This window comes from Colletotrichum fioriniae (assembly GCF_027942845.1).
Source record: "Colletotrichum fioriniae strain IMI 355084 chromosome Unknown scaffold_5, whole genome shotgun sequence".
In the NCBI taxonomy this organism is placed as follows: Eukaryota; Fungi; Ascomycota; class Sordariomycetes; order Glomerellales; family Glomerellaceae; genus Colletotrichum; species Colletotrichum fioriniae.
Genome location: NW_027076841.1, coordinates 1,334,277 through 1,353,339, shown reverse-complemented (window position 1 = coordinate 1,353,339; position 19,063 = coordinate 1,334,277). Strand labels below are relative to the sequence as shown.

Here is a 19,063-nt window from a genome sequence, read left to right as displayed (position 1 = left end):
CATCAAAAGACGGGTATCCGCTCTGTAATTCGCAAAGCGGCACTGCGAATGGCCATCCCGGAGTACCTGGCCCGGTACTTCCATTCAGGCCTTCCATGGTGTACGGTGTATCCGTACGAGCGAAGTACATGGTGAGAAGTGCTCGAGAGTCTTCCCAGCCGGTGGGTAGCTGTCGGTGTCTAAAGACACTTCGTCTTCCCCGTCGTCTACCGCGTGGTGAATGCTTCCACGTCCGGTGTACATGGCCCGATACCGAATCACACATTGATCTCGGACGGCATTGTTACGATAGAGAAAGCTGCCGTGATAGTCCGAGAAGGCGCCATGAGTCGAGGTGAAAAAATAAAATAAAAAAATGTAAAGGAATCTTCAGAGCAATTTCCAACAAAACCCTGGGTAGAGTTAATGAACGACTCGTGGCGAAAGGCAAACCCCCCCAAGAGCCGGACATGGACAAGGCAGATGGAGGCCGGCGCTGCCTTCAACCTTCTTTCTGTACATAAAACAAGTCCCATCATGCCGTGCCGTGTCGTGATATAATGATTTCAACAACACACACCGATTAGCTCTGCTTCCTCTGGATAATCCGTGATGTTCTGTCAGCGCTGACTCGTCAGACGAACTATGGACATTGGACAGTAACCCGCGAGGCGCCCGAGCGACCTCCCCCTTCGAGACGAGCTGCTGCAGACTCGCGTGGCTAACAAACTGTGATGATGTACCTGCCTTGTGGCGCTGCCGTTGTTTCTTTTCCTCTCACACGACCCGGGGATACCTACATACATGATGGGGGGAGGCGGATGAGCATGGGAGACGAGGATGGTACTCGATGGAGAGGCTGCAAGGGTTGGAGCTGGATGGGATGTGTGGGGTTTCTTGGAGATGAAAAAAGAAGTGAGCTTGTGAGCAAGTGCAGCGCGTGCCGTCACTGCAGCTCACAGCTGTAGCGCGCTCTAAAATGAGGAGGGGGATGCAAGATGGACAGGTCGCCTCGCTCAGATGGACCCAGGTGGGAGACGCACAGCAGGATACCGCTTCCTGTCGGTAGGGATCAGATGTCTGACAGACAAGTGAGCAAGTGCCTGAGGACGGGATATGTAGGCATCTGTCTTTGTTTGGGCCCTGGTTGGGTCGGGTTGTCGTCAAAGTCGGTCATGGGTGGCATTGTGCACCTGGGATTGAAGACGAAATAGGGAGCCGCTCTACCGCACAACATGGCAACGTTCGTTTACCGGACAGGAAATAGAGCGAGAGACAGCCGGTATTTCCGGTTCCTTGTTTGTGGTGGGTATGAGTCGTCCGAACCACCTCGGTGCAGCAAGACGAACGATTGTATTCGTAGGTCAAGACGACTTGGAAGTTTGCGGCATGGCATATGCCAAGCCAAGAGAAAAGCAATACAGAACATGGGAGGAACCATGGGACCTAGTGATGTAAGATGGCATCTGTGATGCAATAACCGAGTTTGGCGATGGTGGACCGTGTTGTCTCTGGTTTTGAAAAGATACTGTACGCCAGCGTACCTCGAGAAAGACATCTCGAAGTTCAAAGTGGAGGTAATGAAATAATTGTCCTTGGGCAGCCAATGTCCATCACTTTCGCACCTAGTCAATCTATCCATCACATTCGCGGTTTGGTCATCAGAAAACTGATAAATGAGGTTGAAACTGCGCCGTCTTGTTACCGTTGCCGTTGCCTGCCGCACCATGTACATACCCCTACAATAGAGAGCGGCTGGCATCATGCAAGATGAGAGCCGAATCACAGACATGCTCGAGCAGTCAATATATGGTGAACGACAAACTCGTTAATCCCGAGTCAACGGCTGTGGCCGCAGGACCTGCCCGAGCAACACTCTTGTGCCCAACTAACCGCGTTGATGTTGCCAACTCGGTGCTCTACTCAAGCTGCTTCCCTGTTCGAGGTGTACCAAAGATGCTGGAGGTAATTCCCGTACAGGAACTGGGTGCTGATATAGTATAGGGAAGTAAGGCACTTGGGCAAGTCTCGCTGACCTTGAGCACTGACTATGACAGCAGGGTGGAAATAGATTTGTGACCTTACACAGTCCGTTGATGTCAACTTCAAGTCTCAACTGCCCCATGCATGTTGGACGCAAAGTCCCGGCGACCCTCGCCAGAAGTTACCGACACACTGACCTGGGCAGAACCCGACCCGTCCCTGTCCTGTACAGTCGCATCCTCGGCGGGACTGGTCAGCCCCAGGTCACCCCTCCTTTCCCGCAACTGGACAGACCCGAGGTGATCAAGGGACTCTGGGTGGTTCCGCAGTCCTGCCATACACAGTATTCCCCATAGGCCTCATCCAGACGTAGGTATGCTAATCACACTAACTAACAACTGTTTAGAATTTGCCCGATATTTGCTGACCGGTACGGAGCCCGACACTCTGACTCTCTCCATGGCCTCAACAATGGCATCATGGACATCCCCTGGTCCTAGACTTTCGAATGAGAGCAGATGCTGGCCTCTCTGGATAGGAGTTTGGTCTCTGAGAGCACTTTGCCTTACCTTACACGGCATACAGCGCGTGGTAGCTCTCCACCGCGGCCGACAAACCCTAAGGCACGCAACACCCGTTCCGCCCGAAGTGCAACAAGGACATGACTCTGCAACTCACCACAAACTCGTAAAGATGGGTCGTTTCTCGAGAACATCTATCCACATCTCATTCATTAACCTTTTTGTCCCTCATGCCTTGGGGTAGCAGCCGAGCAATCTAACCTCTGCCCATCAGAGCTGTAACCCTCTGTCACAGTCTTGAGTAGGTGTGCCTGGTGGGCACTGGCGTCTCACGAATTAATCAACACGTGGGCGCCAGAGACGCTCTTGACAACCATGCTCTTGATCGTCTAGACTCGCCGCTGGCAGGGGGTGTTCTCGGCCTCATTCATCAAGTCAGCTAGAATTGTCTTGGGCTAATCCACAGGAATCCAGTATCAACCCATATAAAAGTCTGATCTGAGTCCTATCAAGCTAGAATGCTATGAGCTTCGCTATCGACCTTCCGCAAACATCTACTACCCTTCACAGTTGGAATGGGACCCAAGAGCCACCCTTGTACTGCTACTACTGCTACTACTGCCCACCACGTCCCCTCCAAAGTCCAAGGGGACGTGCGAGAGCCATGCACTGACGCAGTAAAAGCCCGGTTGATGGGCGTCTCATCGACCCAGGCGGCACCTGTTGAGGCCGGTACTTGGTCCAAATTACATACATGGCCCATGCATGCACTTCCCCAGAGCAGGTATCTATCGTAGCGTTTTCAAGTACCGGGCAAACACGGCATCACATCTACAAAAGAAAGGACGAGTGGAGGACAAGGCCAACCGTTCTCTTCTCCAAACAAGCTGAGACGGACCTTGTTTGGATCGACGACCACTGTATCTTAAGATGAACATGAGCGTTCAAGCAACAAGGTGCCTGGCAATGCATTCTCGTCATGTCCCGATAGCCTGTAGGCCTGTAGGTAGATCAGATCGGCGACTTGTTGGGTGGATGAACATTGCCAATGCCAGGCCCTTTCTAAAGCCCGGATCCCCGACTTGCCGTTGCCAACCGGCTTCACTTCTGCCCTGTCCATTGAAGACAGAAGCTCCCAGTCCCGGCAGACCGCCCCGTGAGGCCCTGACTTTGTTATACGAAAAAGCGGATATTCAACAACCCTCTCGCACGGGCGGAAAAGGGACACGGGAAAGTGATGGGCTCCCCTGTCCTGGGTAATCACACCTGGTGCCAGACCACTGTGTCGGACCCCGTTGGTCAAGCCGGCACTCACCGGACCGCCAAGATCGGGCCATCTAATCAATCCAGCCGTAGGGGTGTCCTTGGCGCAGCCTTGTCGAGCCTGCAACATGTCATTTCTTCTTCATCTTCGACATGGCTTCACACGAGCCTAGGCATGACTCTGCTGCCTTTGACGTTTGACACTGACACTTGACAGATTAACTAACAACTCATTTGTAACGCAGTACATGAACAAATCAACCATGGGTCTCTTTCCACCCCCGTGAGATGACGTTCGCTTGGCAGCTCTTTCACCGAGATCAAGGGCCGGTCCGCCAAACATGCCCATGTAGTGTCTGTGTCAGATCTCGAACGGATCGATGGGAATAAGGAAAGAAGCAGAAAAAGGAAAAAGAAGGCAAAATACCGAAAGACACCATAGTCTACCAAGGGGCACTAGAGGTCCAATTTGGCATCGTGGCGGTCCTCCACCGTTTAAGCATGACTACGGTACTCTTTGCCGCGGGCGAAGCTAGTCGTGAAGAAGGGCCGCTTACGGTATGACAGACATGTCCAGTGCCCAGACCATGCATGTTACCCGTTCGTAAAGATTCCCTTTTCTGAGCTGGTGGCGATTGGCCCCCAGCTTCAGAAAGGCGGTATGATTTGTTGTCTGCATGTCTGCTAAAAAGGGGGATGGATCATGGGGGGCCTGCGAGGGACAAAAAAGATGAGACGAAATAGGATCCTTGCCTAGACTGCCCTAATTCAGGCAAGCCGCGGGTCAGGGACACATCGTAGGCGGGCTACCGTTCGAACTTCGGAGAGCTGCAAAAGAAAAATAAGAGCAAGCAAGGATGATGTATCCGTAGTATGTGAATAGAACGGCTAGACCACGATGACCCAGTTGGCAGGTGACATGCCTCGATGTCAGTACGGATTCAGATTGTCTGTAAGTACAACAGACTCCACACTCAATACTGGCTATCATGGGACGTTGCCTTTGCCTATGTCCATACTGCTTGCTGATGGTGTCTTGTCTACTTGTCAGTTACCAAGCTGGGTCGACAGACTAGTTGTTTCGTTACTGCAGATTAGACGGGTCCTCGAACAGAATGTCTCACTTCTTTCCGTGCAAAGACACACTAACATGGCCCGCACTCATATCGGATGGCATCAAATCCTCCAAGACCTTGCCTTCCTCCCTGGCTCGTGCTGATTACTGCCCGATGACGAGCGAACCTTCCGTCGTTGCTGCGGGCGGTGAGCCTTGTCAGACAGTTGCACATTAGGAAGGACATATAGAGATCGACCGAGACTTGGGAAAGTCGGGATGAATGTTATTGTTGCCGTGCCGAGGATACCTTCGCAGCTCCTCAATCGGGACGTTCAAACCCGTCTTGCGCTTACCTTGCGAGATAACATCGATATACACTTGCATCTACGATCACAAGGGCCTTGGCACCCTGGGTACCAAAGCCGTGGAGAAGCGCCGTGAAGAAACCGTCCATGGTGGACTGCAGTCTCGTCATTTTCGCTGCCACATATCAACGCCCGATGTCAACAATATTACGGATGCTTGCCACAGATTAGGATCAAGTGAACAGCTCTACGCCCGTCTCATCCTCTCTTCACGACAAAAGAACGAATGCGTTGTATCCATCCCACGAGCATGCCTTGTCAGTCTGGACGGCGACTTGCTGCTCTGGCCACCCATCCCGTATAGAAGTGGAATCTCACCCGCCCCCCGATCCAACCTGACACAGCCATGAGGAACGTAGGTTGTGCCTGCTCACTCTACCTTCGACCAATAACTTCCCTCTTATCAACCATCCGCCCGTCTATCTTGGATCATGACTCTACCTATTCGGTGCCAGGCAGCGAGTCTGCCAGTCTGCGTGTCTGCACTGAGGATAGGACCACATGGCAACTAGATATGGTCAATGCATGGCGAAGATCCCGGCTCGCCAGCATTCTCTCCCGCAAGGGGGGGCGGCTCGGGACCAAAGATCTTGGAGGGGGGAATAGCACAGGCACAGGCACGCACAAGCTACTGCCTCCGTCACCCAAACCATCACATCACACCCTCGAAAAGAATTGGAGAACATTGCACCAAGAGCCTCCGGCCGAAGGGGAGCGGAGACCATGCCGATCGATGCGGAGAGGCTTTCTGCTTTTGTCCTCTTGCTGGTGCCTTCCATCTCGCTCAATGCCAAGTGCATCTCAACTCTTTGGGGGAGGGGGTTCCCACTATGGCTCATTCGATGTCCCTAGGAAGTACTCGTAACAACTTTAACCCCAAATGCAGAAACCGTTAGCTACGGGCTGAGTCAAGTTAGCATTTCCTCGTGGATCCCCTTTCGACAAGATTGGGAACGACTACACATTCTGGCTGCCGCTCGAATCAGAGCATGCTTTAATCCAGAATATGAACGAACGCAAGCCGCCCGCGGCGAGTCTTCGTCTGTCTCCAGGAGCTCGAAACCAACACCCTGCCTTGAGCCCAAGGGGCTTTCCCCGGATTGCTCGTAGATCCGCCACAGCATCATCCACGTGTAAAGCAAAGCCACAACTTGCTCGTCCTCCCCTACTTCTACCTGACATCCAGCATCACACAAGAGTCATGTCGAAGTATCAATCTTGTCGTCAGTGTCAAGCCATCACTTTTGCCTTCATGTAGATTGGCCATCTCGAACAAAAGACATCGCTCACGTAGATGAAAGATTCATTTCGTATTTACGACTACCTCCAGAAACCCAGGCTTGACTGACAAGTTGGCCTGCTATTCAAACTTCAACATGGGCATCCCCCACAAAAGAGGTGGACACTTTCCAACGGGCCTCGCCCAAAGTCGCAGTTACAGCGAGCAACTAGCGAAATCCAGCCCCGGCTGGCATCTCCGGCACTTTCTCGAGACCTTCGTCAAGCAAGTCTTGACGACCTGGGGGTCAACATTAGTAGGCCGCATTCATATGTTGGAGCACAAAGCTTGCCCCGCACCTGTACACATGACATCCAGAGACCTTGTCCCCTTATGCACTCCAGAGCCGAATAGCGGCCGAAGGTGCCAGGTAGGAGACTCCAAGAGTAAGACTTGAAGAGCCCGACACAGGCCGGGCAGGGCGGCATCCAAAAGGCCCTGACTGGGGTTCACTGGTATCCTATGGGGACAGCCCGATACTTGCTGCTCTTGCCGCTTCGCTCTAGGCCCTAGTCCGATGGTGTGCATACAGCCACAACACCCAGCGGCCGTTCAACTTGCGAGACGATTTCTGGCACTACGGCACCGAGGCAAAAAGAACAACGGCCACAATCTCCAGATTGGGGGCTAACGTCCATGCCTCCCAAGCCTCAACACGAGCGCATGAGGCGGGCGGTTTGAAGCGAGCACGGCACCACGGCAGATAATAATTGTTACACACGTGGCTGCAGTGTGTGTCTCTCGACGCATGGATCAGCAATAGGGTTGGCCATCCGGCTGCTCAAGCTGCCGCTCCTCAAATGTAGTATGGTGGAAAGAGAGCACTGTTCAAAAAGAGGCCATCCACCATTAACAGACATCGACTCAGATCTGTTGCTGAGAGAAGCTTTGACTCTGCATCCATCTCCCGCCTGCTGAGCTAAACCCCAACCCACAACGTAGTGGAGGCGATCGTTGAAAGAGAAAGCAAATGTTGCCAAGCAGAGATACCATTTTCTCTCCGTTTTGGCGCCGTTGACGCAAGTCTGCTCTCTTGGCGCGGCAAGACTTGGGCGTTCCAAACAGCTCGCAGGTGAGAAACGACACGATGACCTAGAATTCAAGCTTCGGATGTTCTTTACCTTATTCGGATCGCCTTCGGCCATTTCCCCATCACCAATCTCTATGCCGTTGTTGCACCCGAGTCTTGACCGCCACGCGTGGGTCCCAGACGTAACACAAGAGCGCCGTCAGAGTTCAACAGCAACTTAGCAAGGAGCAAAACGCGGTTCTCTCGAGTCGCTGGTCTCGGCTCCGGGCTCTGGCCATCCAATCTCGTGATGGCAAACCCGCATCTAATTTCTCAAACTTATTTAGGCCCTCGTCCAAGTTACTCGGCATCTGTCTGAAAAGGTCCGAGGCTCTGACACGACCTTGACAACATAGCAAGGGCGGTCATAGGTGACGGAAAAGAAGACTGGAAGCAGAGAATACCTGTACCGCCAAGCAACGGCGGTCGTATTACACCCATAACTGCCGCCACCCGGACTGAAGGAAAGGCCAGTCATAAAGCAATACCACAACTCCCCTGTACTTATCGCAGGAAAGCCTTCGCGATATCGTTTCAGCCAATGTCACCTACCGCTCTTAGCAACTTGTTCCATATTCCATTCCATGGGCCGTCCTGACGATCCTCGCACCGGCTCACCAACCGAGGATCTATATCACTATCAGCTATCAGTCAGGTATGGTTCTACAGCAAGCATGGTGATTTCGGTTGAGAAGGCTGCCGGACCGCCGGGAACGTTCAAGATAGCCCTACAAAAGCTGCGGCATGGTTGGTAGAAGAACCTGGGGGGCGTAACAATGTTTTGCCGGATCAAGGTCGACGATGAGTTGTCACTTAATATACATCATACAGGCACTAGATCCGAAGGAGTGGTCAGTTCATGCCCATTTGCAGGCGCACATTGAATCCTAGGCTCAAGGTATCTCATTAGAGTGCCCCGTCGGTGGCGTCAAGAGGGACGGCCTGCCACTGCCAGGGCAGCAATCTACGACTGCGGCTGATGGCATGGTTCACCTACTTGTCATGGCGTTCCCTTCATTTATCGAGCCGGGCTCTCCGTGTTCACGGAAACTAGCTATGCGGGAGTCAGGGCAGTTCTCACGCCTTCATTGTCCAAACTGCCGGATGATGCATGGATATCGGAACCTGCAATGGAAGGTCCAAACTCTGCTCAGAGCTCACCGTTGATTCGAGAGCTCTGGCAACACTATCAAAGACTATGATCCTTCCGTAAGTCAACAACTCACGAATCCTCATGTATTGAACCACACTCTCTTAAGGCTTCGCCCTCCATCCACTCCAAAGTTCCCTTGCATGTTCTTGTTTAAGCTTATGAGCGGTTAGGCGCGCACCCGTCCCACAAGGTCTCTTGACCCAGTGAGACTCGTCACCTCCATCCCAACGGCGTCTTCCAGCCGTACCAATCACCATCACGGCCCTCGCAGAATTTGGGGAATTTGGGGAACGAAGCCGGACCACCTACTTCTGACTCGAGACCTTTGTCCGAAACTGGGGTCGAAGGAGACCATCGATTCGTGACTCCGCTCAACATCCCCTCTCTCCCCACACTCCTCCGCGCATCCACTACTTTCTGCAGGTCTCGAACCCTGATTTCGTACAGAACTACAGAATTACTCTCAGCTACTACACGTGTGCTCTGCAACACCTGACCATTAAGAAATGCCGGCCCGACACGCCACTGGGTCATGGCAACAAGAGCGTTCAGAGAGCTGCTCAGAGGAGGAGGCGGGGCGACGTTCGTCTTGACCCAATATGGGCAGAAACGGGGGCTAACGTCCCGCGCAACGACGACGCCTCGCGATGACATAGAGCGAATAGCGAGTCATCGACAACAGCCATGTCAGCCACCCCCATCAACGGTCGACTGTCATTTCTTTCTGAGGGACATCAATAAGTGCGTCGAACTTGGCCAGAATTGGGCCTCCGGGGTTTAGGCCATCAACATCAACCAGGTATTAATCCGCTGGCGCCCTTCCTGCCAGGCGTATTCGTAAACGCGTCAATATATTTGCCTCTTTTCAGTCCTTGCGGGCATTTATGAGGGAGATTTTCAGTATGTGATCCAGCTGCGCTCCATCCTCGTATAGACGCGTCGGTAGCAGATCTGGCCCTGCTGAGAGTGACCGATGAACCCCCTGCAACGGAATGGCCTGGTCAGCAGTCAGACCGACATGTACATGTGCGTTGTGTCATGTCAATTCGCGAGGGATCTCGACGTCTTTTACACCACCAGGCTGTTGATTTTGGGTTGCGTTTCTCTCTGATGTCGTGGCACGTCAAAATAATCCGATTATAAGGCGCATGTTGCCCTCGAAGGGCCAAGATGGTAATTAGAACCCCAATACTACAAGGAGTCTGAAGCAAAAAGATTCACATCCTATTATTTCCCTTGAGACCAGATCCGCTTCTTTTCTTCGTCTCCAGCACATCCGAGTTACTGGGCTATACTGTGTGGATGGTTCCAATATCACAAACCTGGTAATCCACTTGTGATATAATTCAGTCCCTCGGAGCATGCGGCAAGTCGCTCTACCATGCCCGTCATCAAAATACACAATACCCACACTCTCGATATTTTGCTGCGTGTCGTCCTTTCGCCCGAGTCAGCCCCAATCGCGGTGATATCCGCATTCCATTCGTCGATCCAATATTCCTCGCCCTGGCCCTGTTCGTCAAAACGCAGTTCCCGATCGGCTCGACTGGGGACAACCACACCCAGACCAGCGCAGAGGACGGCACGGTCTTCGTTTCCCGCCCTTGCATGTCGAGGGTGTTCTTTGGGTTCATTCGGGTGGAGGTGAGAGAAGGTTCCCTTCTCGTTGGGAACCATCTCGTTGCCTTCTCTAGACGTCACCACCACCACTCATCACCATCACGACGCTGGGGAGGGGTTGGAGCGGCCCTTCTTCTCCAGTGTTGACCCCTTTCAGCTGGCGAACGGGGCCCAGTGGCTGTGAATAATCCGCCTTCGCCGAGGCGGGATGAGTATGGTGGGCGGGGTGCGCGGGATTTCTTTTGACCTGTACCGCTGCTCAGACCGAGAGTGAGCTCTTACCACTTTCCCAGGCTGGGCTTTCCACCTTCACCGCAGTCTGTCAACTGCAGTTCACAAAGTCGATGGCCAGGCCATGTCGGCTTTCCACAAAATGTAACGTCGTGGCTTGGGGAAGGCGGATGGCGGGAGGATCATCATGAACACATTGAGCCATATCCGCAGGTGGCTGCTACTTTACCCGCTGACCATGAACTTTAGCAGGCTCTCTTGCCCACCCTTGACCCGTTGATACAATGACAAGTTGGTGGGTAGGATATCCATCGTCATTGGAGTATACTGACGCAACCTTGAGCCCTCGTCGTTCGGCGATCCCTCCCCCTTTTCTCTCTCTTCTCTCAGGATAGCCTACACTACAAAGACCCTGATAGACCCTGTAGATCTTCTTGTTTTCCGCCACTCCAGGCAAGCTTCCGTAACCGCGATTCCGTTGACGTATTTTCGCAAAGTAGGGGCAGAGGTCTGGATCATTCCGTGCTTTGGTGTAGAGGAGCGTCAAGAACGGGCTTGCCAAAAGCTAGAATGAAGGGAATATCCAGTAGAACATTTACACGGGAGATTAATCGTTTTGACCACAAGGAATTGCATTAGTCCATACACAGAAAAATGACAGCCCTCTCTAGAGGATTGTCAACAGCCACCACTGTGCCTCGATAATCCCACGCTTTAAACTGAAACGAAATAGAGAAGAGGCGGCATCTTCGAATGCGGGAAACACGCCTCGTTGATGTTCGTCCTTACTCATGAGCTGCCTTATGTAGAACTAGATCTTGTAAATTCTCCCCTATAGACCATCTCTTCTCTCTCTCTTCTGGCCAGCACATTGCTCTTCCAAATAAACGCCATTCATGCAATGGGCCATCTCCTTACCCGATGAGCGCCTACTCAATAAGGCGCTCTTCTGCACCATTTCCGCGTCCAGACTTCCGCACTGCACAGCTCTTATGAGACCTGGCATCGGAAATGACATGGTGGGTCTCAAGCTCCGATTTCCAGGCCCCGAGTCGACATGGAAATGCAGGTTCGGGCCTGGCTCGATCGCCCCCTCCGTTCTCCGCACTGGGGGTGGCAGCCGATGGTTTGTCTTGGCTATCGTGGAGAACTCCACGGGCCTTGGCCTGTGGCCTAGCTACCTCGGGCGTATAGCTTGGCCGCAGGCTCATATTGCTTCTCCTGGCCCGGCATGGGCCATGGTTCACATAGGATTGCGGTGTTGACGCAAACAACTCTCATCATGGCCCAGTTCTTCGAAACTCCTCCATCCCGACAGAACAACAGGGCGGAGACAAATCCGGCCTCTTAAACGTCCGAAGGACTGGAGAAGCTCAAATGCCAATCCACTTTACACAAGTCAGAACATTCCCCTGCCGCTTGCCAATCTGACAAAGCTGTAGGGCACATTCTGACCGACCAGCAGCCTAAGAGTCTCGACGGTGGTAAAGGCGGCCGTGTCAGCAACACCGTATGCCGAAAATCCCGCCTGTTGAGCGATCAGGCCCGGATCGCCACCTTTTCTTGCACCTGCGGTGTCGGCGAGATCGAGGAAGACTTTCTTGAAGTTTGGGTTCGAGTTTCCTCGGACGTTGGCGCCAAAGACACGCACTAGCATGCCGACGAGGTTGCTCTTATCTGCTCCGAGAGCCGAAACGAATAGGAAGGGAGCTGCATCATCGCTCACAGTTTGTGCTTTCTTGAGGCTCTCTAGACTGTTGAACGGCTCAATAACGGGTCCGTCACGAGCCAAAGCCGGCGGTGTTCGAAAGCCAACGGTATATATCTTTGCCATACGGAGTGCTTTCAGAGCGTACATGACTGATGCGGCATCTTCTCCAGACGAAGCCAGTACGACAGCAGTTCGACCGAAGTAGGCAGAAGGCGCCATGTCTCTGGTCAGTGTGCTGATAATACCACGCCAACCAGCATTGTCTAGGATCAATGATGTATTCGGAGACAGGCCAGAGATGTGTGACCCCAGGTGGCCGAAAGAGTCATGGTGTCCATGACGAGGGCTTGAGGGAATCGACGCTGGGGCAGAAGATGCCGAAGATGAAGAGCCAGACTTGACTATGATTGTGTCCACAGTACCGATCAGGCGAGCTGCCTCAGTCAACTCCGCGCCCTTGCCCCCGTTCAGCGAAGCAAAGAATGGGCTGGCCTTGAGCAGGCTGCTCCACGACACTGGCGGGCTGAGGTAGGCACCGCCAAAGTTCTTTTGATTACACCAAGCCTCCATGCTTGAAAAGTTGTTTGGCAAGCGCTCTACAACGGCGAAGTAATGCGGCAGGCCCAGTTCATTGAAACATTTCTCATAGAATGGTGCTTGCGGAGTTGAACTTCGGAAAGCCGGTGTTGTGATGCCATATATGCTCTTCTTGGGAAGCTGTCCAAGCAGTGCCAAAGCCGCGTTAATCTCCGACGCGCTCATTTGACCTGGAGCTGCGACTATCGGCAACAAGGGATGAGTGATGGGGGTGAACACTTTGTTCAGAGTACGCGAAAACTGGCCGGTTTCTCCCATGTTGACTCCAGAGAATGGCGGGGAATCCGGATAATCTGCTCGCATTTTCGAGCGAAAGTACTCCAACTCGAAGTTTTCGTTGTGGTCGTTGATGATGGCAATCATCTTGATAATATCGGCGTACTTGCTTGATTCAACGTACACCTGCTCGGCTTGGGACGAGGGCCATTTGAAGGTACCAGAAAAGTCGTGAAACGCAGACATGATACGACTGCTTCCTTTCTGTTCCCAAAGCTTCTTTCGAATGGCTTCCGGAAGCCAAAGTTCCACATCGATGTACTCAACTCCCCATTGAATTGCTCGGTAAAGATAATCATAGTAAATATCGGGGTTCTCCATGGGGAAACGACCGTTTTCTCTCGTACACCTAGTGGTGAATATTATGGGTAGTTCTGTCCGCTGACGCAGGAGCATCAGCTGCTGTCCGACATAGCTGAGGCTTGGGATAGCTGAATATGTGCCGTCGCCGAGGGGCTCTTTGAGAAGATCAACACGAATTTCCACCGCGTCGGCGCCGACGGTGAGAATATCGATATTTGGCAACGCGGCACTGACGTCTGGGAACGTAGTAGAGATGAAATACGTTCGCGGTTTCTGCATTAACGTTTCGTGGTGGCAGATCTGGCCCAGAGTGAAGGAGATGAATCTGGATAAGTCTCGACGAAAGAATGGTGCTTCGGTGTAGAGGAACTCGTAGTCGCACTGAGCTGAGAGGAAGACATCTGGTGGCATTCCAAGGTTGACGCAGTGGGCGTTGATCGCCACAACCAACTCCTTATTGCGAGAGGTAATGTCCTTCGCAGCGAGTTCTGCTGGAATGCCAACCACAAGCCCTTGGTCAGCAACGCTGACCTCCTGAAACGCAGAACGGATGACGAATGGTTTCCCCAGAACATCTGCAAAGACGGACACAATCTTGTCCTGACCGGTACCGTACAAGATAACGACGATCCTGGTGTCTCCTCTTTGAGGAGCACTCCCGAACCTCGTGCCCGTGGTGATAGCAGGGCTGGCGTTACGATCAACGTCCATCTCGACGTCTTGGTTACCCGACCCAACCATGCTTCGAGGACGCGCCGGTGTTGGACCAACGCCAAGTTGGTGTACTGATGCCATGGCAGCGCTTGAAGAGCCTTGAATTTCGAGTTGCGAGAAACGAGCCGTCACTCCCGGGACAGTGTACTGAGGTGGGGAATACGAAACAAAGCCACGATAAACCGCTCCCTCCCCTTCTCCTCCTTCAGAACGACTGGGTTGACCGTAAGGAAGTATGGTGGCGGTGGTTAGTGATGTCGGATATGTCTGGCCAAAGTCCCATGACAAGACGAACTGGTGATCCAAGTAAGATTATGACAGTTCGAGGGACGAATGGAAGCAGACTTGAGGGGCCACGGCGGGGGATGAAAAGTGTGCTGTGATAGAAACGACAGAACAGGGCCGAGGTGCGTCAGGTGACCTAATGGTGTTAGAGAGATATGCGGCCGGGAAGATCAAGCCGGTGGGGGTCGTCGTGAGGCTGGTGCATACGACGTGCCCTTGAAATCGGGGGCGTGATATGCGCTCCGGAGGTTGCGATTGATAAGAGTAAGAGAAGCCCCGTCCGTGTGCGATTACAGCAAGACGATGACGACGAGAAGAGAGCCCTATGGACCGGTTTGCTGGGGCCAGATAGTTTCTTCCACCAATTCGCGAGTTGCTTTAGGTGTTTCCTATGCAGGGCTGGAAGCTCGCGATTCCAAGGGTGGGCTGGTTCGTCTACTTGAAGCGCAGGCGGGCTTGGGATGCGTGCCAACTGCAGGCGTCAGAAATCTCGATTGAAGTTCTGGTGATGGTGTTGCAGGGCCAGTCGCATGTGGCGCGCGAGTCGGACCGTGGGGAAGTTTTGTGACCACGCAGCCAAGCAAGCACGAGGGAGAAGCTCAACTCAGATGGGCGGCGTGGAAGCTGTCCTGACCGGGTAAAGATGGCGTCTGTGTGGATGTTGTTGCAATATGAGGAGTTGAGAACTTGAGACGAACCGGCCGATGGCACGGGAAGGACAGGGCCGCAAGGTGGTCAGTAGTCTGGCGTGGAGAAGGGATTATTTCGCCGACAGGGAGGCGCCGAGGCGGCGGCGCGGTAGCTTTCGGAGCAGAACAACGTTGTGAGAGGAACAAATGGACAAGGTTCTCCTTCATCCGTATGAGTTCCTTACGGTATGGTATGGAAGTTTGGGCTAGATCAAGAAGTTGGAGATCCCTGAACAGACCGGGACAATTGGTAGGAGCGATATTGCTGGGATGATGGGGTCTAGAGTGTGAATAGACTCGTTGTGGACTTTGAACGGCAAAGCCGGCGAAGTCGAATCGCAATGGACAATCCGCCGCTTGTCGTTGGTGGAGGAGACGGAAAGATTGATGGAACTTGGGGAAGGCGAATTGTTCCACCACAGACGCTGCGTTCCACCGAGTTGCTTGACAAGAGCCAGAAGGGGGCAGAGGGGCAAGCCGAAGAGCTTGGCATGGGGCAGACGGACTGGGACTGGGACTAGGAGTCTACCATGGGATGGAACTACACTAGGAGCTGGGGCCGGGGCTTGGGAGAAGGATGAGCATGAGGAGAGGAGGAGGAGAAGAAGAAGCTCGACGTTGGCTGGTGGTGGTTGTGGTTGTGGTGGTGGTGCCGCTGCTGCTATTGCTGCTACGGCTTGGCTTTGCTGCCGTTTCTCAGATGCTCCTGCACGTCTCTGGAGTCTTGCCAGGGGTGTTGGTCCCAAGGAAGACGTTTGCGCTTTGCTGACTGGATGCTCGGGGCCGCAGGAAGGAAAGCTTGGGTCCCGGTGGTCGATGAACGAAAGAAGCAAAGTCTTGGTTGTGCCGATGTTCCTGACTTGAGGCGAGGCGAGGCAAGCTAAGGTACACACTCCCTGCCTGCGTTTAGATGGAATAATGAGACCAAGCTGGAAGTGCTGGACTGGCCCTCGATGGGATTCAGTTGCAGGCCGGCTAGAACACCGTTCAGCGATGATCCTGTTTCAAGACAAGTAAGGCTCGATATGTCTCTGCATCTGGGAGTTGACCAGGGGATAGATCTCTTTCCCTCTGTTGGTGGTATTGTTGTTGCTGTTACTGCTGAGGGTGTGGACAAGAGGGAGCCGCCTCAACTCATGAGACCTTGTCAGAGGAAAGCTACGTTGCTTTTCAAAGCTGCGAGGTACCTGAAGGTCGTCTACGATGAAAGAGACATTTGGCACAAGCACGCGAGTTGAAGAGGAAGTTGGAGATGTGCGGGACCCGAGAAGTCCTGGCCCTGGGGACCTGTATTGGCGACTCGTGCATACCAAAATGGTGGGGTAAATGGGGAAAGCATGGGGGAGTGCCATCCCCTGTGGGTTCCTTGAGACTCTGACAAGTCGAGGTAACTGCTGGTCGGTGGTTGACGGTTGTAGTTCCCCCTGAAGAGCAACTTCGGCTGGGGAGAGTTGGGGAGAGTTTGGCAAGGGAAGGGGAGGGGGGATCCCCGAGCTGTCTGGTCGTCGCCGCAAAGATTTGCCGTATTTTCCCTATTTCCGGGATTTGGACGTCAAAGATTCTCCGCCAATCACACGATGCTCCGCCCACGCCATTCGGGGCGACTTGGCACCGTTAGTGTGCCGCTGGGAGGGAAGGGAAAAGCTCCTATGTGCATGGTTCAAGGATTCCACACACGCCTCTCTCACACCTCTTACCATCAAAGTCGCTGCACCTATGGAGTATTTCTCTACTTCTACACTATAGAAGAGCATCACCTCATATCAACCCTCACAGGACAGGGCAAATGCACCAAACAACAGCTGTACATCGTCAGACTACCCGCCAATAATCATGTTTGACCGGCTTGGCTCACCAGTCACGGCCTGTACATTAGCATATGTATAGCGCTACCTTGGCCTCAACTCTATCGGTGTCTAGATTGTACCACTTTCTCCAAGCCATCGGTCTCATTTACGACAAACGTACATGCCATTTCGATGTGTGGTTGCAGCCGAGCAAAAGAGAGATCTTCCGCGGCCCATGGTGCTTACCGCACAAATCTCAAGCGTTCATGTCGCCTTTATCCCTTAGCCTGAAAGCGGCAGAGTTCATCTTTGCCGAGCTGCATGGCATTGGTATTACTTATTCACAAGTTACACTTTAAGCATTTCGGCCAAATTTGCCAGATCTGTCTCTTTTGAGAACCAGTGGTCTATGTACGACCGTCTTCCCATGACTTCGCCCTCGATATTCTCCACCACCTGACGGATCATCAATTCATGAAACAATTGCTGGTCCCTGAGGAGGAGTCACGCAAGTCATGGTGACGAGTCAAACAAACCCCTTCTCGGGCTTGTTCCGTTCTCTATTCAGCGTTTTCTTCGAACGAACGACTTGTGCCTCTGACGGAGATCGCTCCCTCTGGGGAAGCAAATTGTGGAACGCAATCGGCAAATATTTGATTGGGCCCGCCGCCGTCAATACGATATTCTCGGGATGCCAGCCGTTGACCACACCTCTTGTCACCACCGCCGTGATATGTTGTTGGGCGCCGTTCTGGAAGCTCACCAGCCTGCTGCAGACGGCTAAAGACGGACGGGAACCCTTCAATCTCTTGGCGTACTTCGTACGCATAGGAGCCATAGACCAGACCAGACAATCCCACCTAAGAAGAGCGGTTCAGCTACGGGAAGCCACAGCCGTTCCGGGGCGCAAAACCGGTCCCCCGCATCATGGACCAGTCTCCAGAACCACCCTCCGTGTACCGCATCTTCGGTCCTACAACCACTGTAACCGGCATAGCCGCTGCTGCAGATGCCAATGTGCGCTCGGAGAAAAAAATACCCTTAGCACAAGCTTATCTGCCCGTCCAACAATCACACGTTGGTCGGTTTGGCAAAGGTATCGACTCCGAGAGGTCCAGGACGACCCAAAAGGTGGAACCTAGCAAGCTCCCTGTGGCCCCCCTCATTCATCTCAGTCATTCGCAAAGTTTCCTTCAAATTGATTCCATCGCTTCGAAAGTCGAAAGTCACATCATCCAGGCGGGCTTATAATATCATGTCTCGATGACAATTCGTGGATATGAGTGAATCGAATTCCGGCTCCCGCTAGTGTGGGACCACGAGGCCCCCGTCGTCGCCTTCTTCCGAGCATTCCCAGGTTCCCGACACGAAGCCAAGATTTTTGAGGTCTAGGTCCAGTTCTCGAGAGTTTCAACTTGTCAACTTCTCGTCAGCCTCGACCCTTTGCTCCTCTCTTGGCAATCAATCGGAGGCACATCGTGATCCAACGCGGCCAACAAACTATGGCAACTTCATTGGTGCAGAATCATCTCTCGCCAGGTTCACAATCGGCGACAGGCTTCGTTGGTGGAGAAACGTAGATACGGTGCCAAGGTGGAGCATCTCCCTCGAGATATGTAGGCCAAGACTCCCAGCACGAAAAGAACATAAGAAGCGAGGCAGATCAGTTCATCTGGCCGTTTTCGATTTCTATGACAGACAACTACCGACGCCAAGGACAGAACCGGCCCGGATATGCGGGTTTTATAACTTTTTATGAACTGCATTACAAAGCTTCAGAAGTTCGTCATCGAGATGCCATGGAATCGCAGGCCAGAAAGCTACCCGGACACGACCTGGAGATCATACCACACCAGTCTATGTGACGCCATCTTTACAGGACGATGTAAAGATGCTTAGAAAGGAGAGGGCCACTCTTTGAGCAGCATCATGACGGAAGCCACGGTAACGACACACGAACAACCCTTCCAGCACGACGAGTATCTAATACCCATTCGACTGTCGGCATTTAGACCAATTGTCGTCCACTGTCGATAAATCCACGATGTTCGCCTTCCATAGCACCAATGCTGGTCTTTGGCCTGGACTCCTGCGATCAGGGCTGAGGAATCGTAAAAGTTACGGCGTGTTGTCTTCCGACTTACACGTGGAACTCGCCCAACCTAACCGCCCAATATTCGC

At 53.0% G+C, this 19,063-nt stretch overlaps 1 protein-coding gene across 1 annotated transcript; it reads right to left on the bottom strand.

Moving 5' to 3' along the window:
• Positions 1-11,919: 11,919 nt before the first annotated feature.
• On the bottom strand, positions 11,920-14,148 carry N0V96_005066 (uncharacterized protein; the record flags this gene model as incomplete). Its single annotated transcript, XM_053191230.2, has 1 exon — positions 11,920-14,148. The coding sequence occupies one exon, from the start codon at positions 14,146-14,148 to the stop codon at positions 11,920-11,922; it is 2,229 nt and encodes a 742-aa protein (XP_053051213.2).
• Positions 14,149-19,063: the final 4,915 nt, after the last annotated feature.